Source organism: Pteropus vampyrus, unplaced genomic scaffold (genome assembly GCF_000151845.1).
Source record: "Pteropus vampyrus isolate Shadow unplaced genomic scaffold, Pvam_2.0 Scaffold159, whole genome shotgun sequence".
Lineage (NCBI taxonomy): Eukaryota > Metazoa > Chordata > Mammalia > Chiroptera > Pteropodidae > Pteropus > Pteropus vampyrus.
The window spans coordinates 955,596-960,627 of NW_011888940.1; the positions used below are offsets into that span (position 1 = coordinate 955,596).

Genomic DNA, 5,032 nt, shown 5'->3' on the forward strand with positions numbered 1-5,032 from the left:
TTTGAGAACCCTCTTGTCAAGTTCTGCATTGACGATCATTTTTAGGACATGGAAGAAACCGGTTTTGGGGCTTTTGCTCAAAGTGCGAGATGGAGAGAATGTCGTTTAAATATCCTGTTTTACTGGATTTTCCTATTAACTTTCTATTTTTTCTCTTCATTTTTTCTTTTATTTGAGAAACCTTCTGCTCAGTCTCTTTTCTCTGGAAAATATAAATTCTACTAATGTTCCATATTCTCCAGGAAGTTTTCTTCCGATGTTCAAAATAGCATTGACCTTCCTCATCTCTGAATTATTATTCTGCCCATCGATAAAACAAATGATTATATTTGAAAAATATCTCACGTATATTTGCGCTGATTTAACCTCCTTGATTTGTGTGTACACCCACTCCTTTCTCAACCAGTTTAATCATAAACATCTTGAAGGCTGAGATTGTGCTTATGTTATATTTGCATCTGTCACAGCCAAGGAACATAGTAAAGTACTCAAACGTAGCTGCGAATTGATTAATTTAATTAATGTTTAACATGGAATCTTATCTCCCACACCCATAGAATGTTTAATGTGATTGCTACAAAATGAAATAGCAAATATATAGATAAGAATAACAATAACTAAATATCTGGGTGACATCAAATTAAATGAAGAAAAGAAAATTTTGAGGAATTAATGCTAAAACTATTAAAATAAAACCTTTATATTCACCTATAGTTTGGGTCCAGGATCTTCACTCGAAACACATACATTCCAGTATGCTGCATCGGCCACACTAAATGGTTATAGTTAGATTTGTTGATAATCTCATATGGTTGATTTAAGTCTCCTGGTTTTCCAACAGCATAAGAAAAACAGTGCTTATAGTTCTGAACAGGAAACAAAGACAGAAACCTTAAAGTCATTATCTGGCTTTAACAGACAAACTTATATTCTCGTCTATTTATCTTGGTAAATTATTTAGAGATGTAATGGCTATCCCTTTCTACCATTTTAACTTTGTATAGTAGTTTTAGAAGATATATTGGACTAACATTTGGTAGAAAGAGAAGCTTAATGAAAACAAATGCTATATTAATTTTTTATTTGCAGATGATAATAAATTAGTAGGGTGTTGAGAGTATAAGCATATCATTTCCCTAAATCAAAAAAGCACAAAATCCTCCAAGGATGCTTAATTTGGGGACAGACACTATTTTGATCATAAGGTATGGACACAACAGTAGTCAAGGTGGTATATCTTTGGGTTTTCATCTTCCCCTAGGACTTTTATTTATTCAGTTATCACTACCATGTCCCTCTGTGGATCTCAAGATACAAACTAGAAAGAATATTTATCCCATGTCTCCTCTTTTAAAAGCACAGATGAAATGAGCCTGTATTTTTTAAAGTCTCTTTATTAAAGTTAAGAAAAGAACATTAAAAAATTGTTAAATTTGCAGATTTGTGACCCTAAAATAATACAGAGCATTGCTTCTGTGTTCTTTTAGGTCCTGTATGTTTTCACACTGGATTTAAAGGATTCCTCCTCTACCAGTCTGCTCTCTGAGAGGTTTCTCATTTGAAGGAAATAAGACTTGTGAGGCAATTACTTTTGATGTACCAGAGCTTTTGGCTATCAATATCCTTTATGGTTTTTTTTTTTCTACCTATCTTTTGGAGTCTAAAAGTTTGTGCTTCCATCTATTCTGGAATAGATGGAGGGATAGATGCTCATTGAGAGATGTCACGTATTCTCAGTGTAGCTGAATTCTTTCTTTAGCTTTTGAATGAGCAACTGTCATTTGATTCATTCAAGTGGTATTTATTTCTTGTTCTGTCCTGAGACTCTCTGTACATTGTGACATTGTCGATACAATGGTATTGCAGATAGGGTATTTTTTCTTAACTTCTTGGTTTTGGATATAATCAGGAACAGATCATATAGTCCCTTTATTTGGCTATGTAACCTCTGATATACATAGCATTCCCTTTTACAGCTCTCTCAATATTTATCTTTACATACACTCCAGTATTTACCTTCCTGTTTGTGAATTTTGTGAAGGTGATGATTGCCTCCACACTGAAAATTCCTCGACTTCTCTTTTAGCAGGCTATTTTCTTATATATATATAGGTGAATCATTCTATAATTATATTTTAATTATAAGGGCCGTTCCTAAAACTCTTGGTGATTTTCTTTAATTTAACGAAGTGTTACTACACGTCTTGATAAACTACAAAATAATTCTTCCACCTTTCTCTTTTATCTACCTCTTCTACTATTTCTTGCCTTTGTCTCTTTCTACCACTGCAATCTCTGACATATTCATAAAACAATATATTGGGTGTACAAAACAATATATTGGGTGTAAAAAGGCTTATCATCGTTATTACTTTTTTCCTTTGGACACTGAAAAACTCATTTCTGCCTTTCCCTTATTTGTTTATTTCTTTTATATTGGCATATAATTGACAACACTATACTAGTTTCAGGTGTACAACATAATGATTCAATATTTGTATATATTGTGAAATGATCATCACAATAAGTCTAGTTAACATCTATCGCTACACGGTTACAATTTTTTTTCTTGTGATGAGAACTTTTAAGATCTACTCTTTAGCAACTTTTAAATATGCAATACAGTTACTGACTATAGTCATCATGCTGTGTATTATATCACAGGAATTATTTATTATATACCTGGAAGTTTGTACCTTTTGACCCCCTTCATCCATTATGCCTACCCCTATCCCCTGCCTCTGACAACCACTCATTATATTTTGATGTATCCTAACTAGAAACCATGATGCATCACATACATATATATATTTGCATATATATATATGTAATTTATACATACAAAATTGGTGGAGGGGTCTTCTAGATCAACACTGGCCTAGGAACATCTTGTTCCACCGAGTTAGTTAACACATGGGACCATGAACTTGATTGAAAGAATACATGCCATATGCTAAATATGTGCAGGAATGACATATATCACCACAACAAAGCATGGCTAATAATGACATATTCATCTTCTATAATTATATGTCTTTTTTGTAGATACCTGGAAATGTTCATATTGTTTCAATTTCCTACTTACTTATGTTGTAATGTGACTGATGATAATACCCATTGACCGTCGCTCTTATTTTTGTGTCATACCCAATATTTCCTGTTAAATTATTGGACTTTTGTTTCAATTACTGTTTTTCCCTCCTTTCTTTTTCGGTTGAAAGCCCACTTGATCAAGCCATCTAGTCTCGGAGAAAACAAATCTTCCCTAGCCTCATGGATTACACTTCATTTGCAGCCAAAGACTTCTCAGACTAGCATGTCAGCCAAGTCCAGAAACTCGAATCCCCTCCCGAGTTCCATGCATGGAGCCGACCATTCGGTGCTCACATTCTCCATTTCTCTCTTAAGCTCTAACAATAACTTGGAAGAACCTGTGATAATGGCACTTCTTTTTTTGAGTCTTTCAGCTTCTCTCCTGAGAATTTACAGTCTCTAGAGTTTCCTCCCAGATCTTTTATGCAAGTATCGTTCATCCCCGCAGAACCAGAGCTGTGTAGCAATCAGTGCAGCCCCCAGAACTGGAATGTTATTTCATTCCAGGTGTGTTTCAGGAAAAGAGCACCTCTGATTGCCATGTTTAGTTAATACACAGTTCAGTTACTATGCAGTCATTATACCCTTCTTCGGTAAGGATGTATTAACTTTACTCACCAGGATATCACTAGTATTCTACTATCGTCAGACTCCAGGTTGAATTCACCCTTTTAGGAGTGAGCTTTGTGTTTCTCAGACAGTAGGACTGAATGTTTAGGGCCTGGTGTGGGCTCTCCGAATCCTTTTACAATGTAAACCACTATTTCAGTGGTTCTTAAATGTGACCGCGAGATCAGCAGTATCAGCATCACCTGGGAATTTGTTAGAAATGCAAACTTTTGGGGCCCACTCCAGATGTGTCGAATCAGAAATGTTGGCGGTAGGGCTCAGAGCTCTGTTTTAGCAGTCCCCCAGGTGATTCTGATGTACACTAAAATTTGAGAACTACTACACTATATCGTACTAGTTGAGGTGAGTTAATTACCAGGTGGCTCGTTGTTTCCAAAGAAATATATATTATCTTGGCACCATCTTAGAACGTTTGGGCATGCTTTGTGAGATTTTGGCATATAGGGTATCACGCATATCCTCAACCCCAGGCCCTTGGATGCCCGACAACAAAAGTCAGGAGGGTAAGTTCTGTTTTTTACTGATTCCATTATTAGTTTAATTTCTAAGGATTTCTTGGAATAATACTCTTTATACGAGCTAGGTGGCTTATACTCAATTAATTGGTTCTACAAATATTTATTCAGCACCTGTAATGGGTTAGATGCTGGGAATACAGCAATGAACAAAACAAACATAATTTTCTTTTCTCACGGAGCTTCCATTTTAGTTGGGAAGCCTTATAACAAGTAGGATAAATAAGCAGAGCACACAATGTGCCAGCGAGTTATAAATGCTAATGACATTAAAGAAAATAGGGTAGGAAGATGTGGACCATCATGGGGTGATAAGTAACTTTTTTGATAGAGCAGCCAGGGAATTCATCGCTGACTAGTTGATTCTTAAGTAAAGACCTGAAGGAGGAAGCTAACTTAGTCATGGGGGTGGGAGCAGGAAGTCACGTAAGCTTTGTCATAACGAAGTGAGGTTGGAGCCATCGCATGGTTTTGAGCAGAAGAGAGACATGTTCTCCTTTGTGTCTTAGAAGGATCGTTCTAACTGCTGTCTTGTGAATAGATTCATGGCAGGCAAGGCTGAAGCAGGAAAACCAGTCAGGAGACTGTCGTTACAACCTAGATGGTTGGTGATCGTGGCTTGGAACGGTGGTGACAACTGGGGTGGTGAGGAGTGAACAAATGAAGGAGATATTTTGAGGGGAGAGCCAATAAGGTTTCCTGAAAGACCAAATGGGGCATAAGATGACTCTTAGAGGCTTTTACCCTGACCAGACCGATGGAGTTTCCGTTATGTGAGGGAAGAAGGAGGGAGT

General features: G+C 36.4%; 1 protein-coding gene across 1 annotated transcript in view; it reads right to left on the bottom strand.

The window, feature by feature from the left end:
• Nucleotides 1-5,032, bottom strand: part of CATSPERE (catsper channel auxiliary subunit epsilon) — a 98,002-nt gene that overhangs the window by 5,925 nt on the left and 87,045 nt on the right. Inside the window, exon 20 of the mRNA XM_011370088.1 lies at nt 709-866. Coding sequence (XP_011368390.1) covers nt 709-866 — 158 coding nt within the window. The remainder of the gene's footprint in view (nt 1-708; nt 867-5,032) is intronic.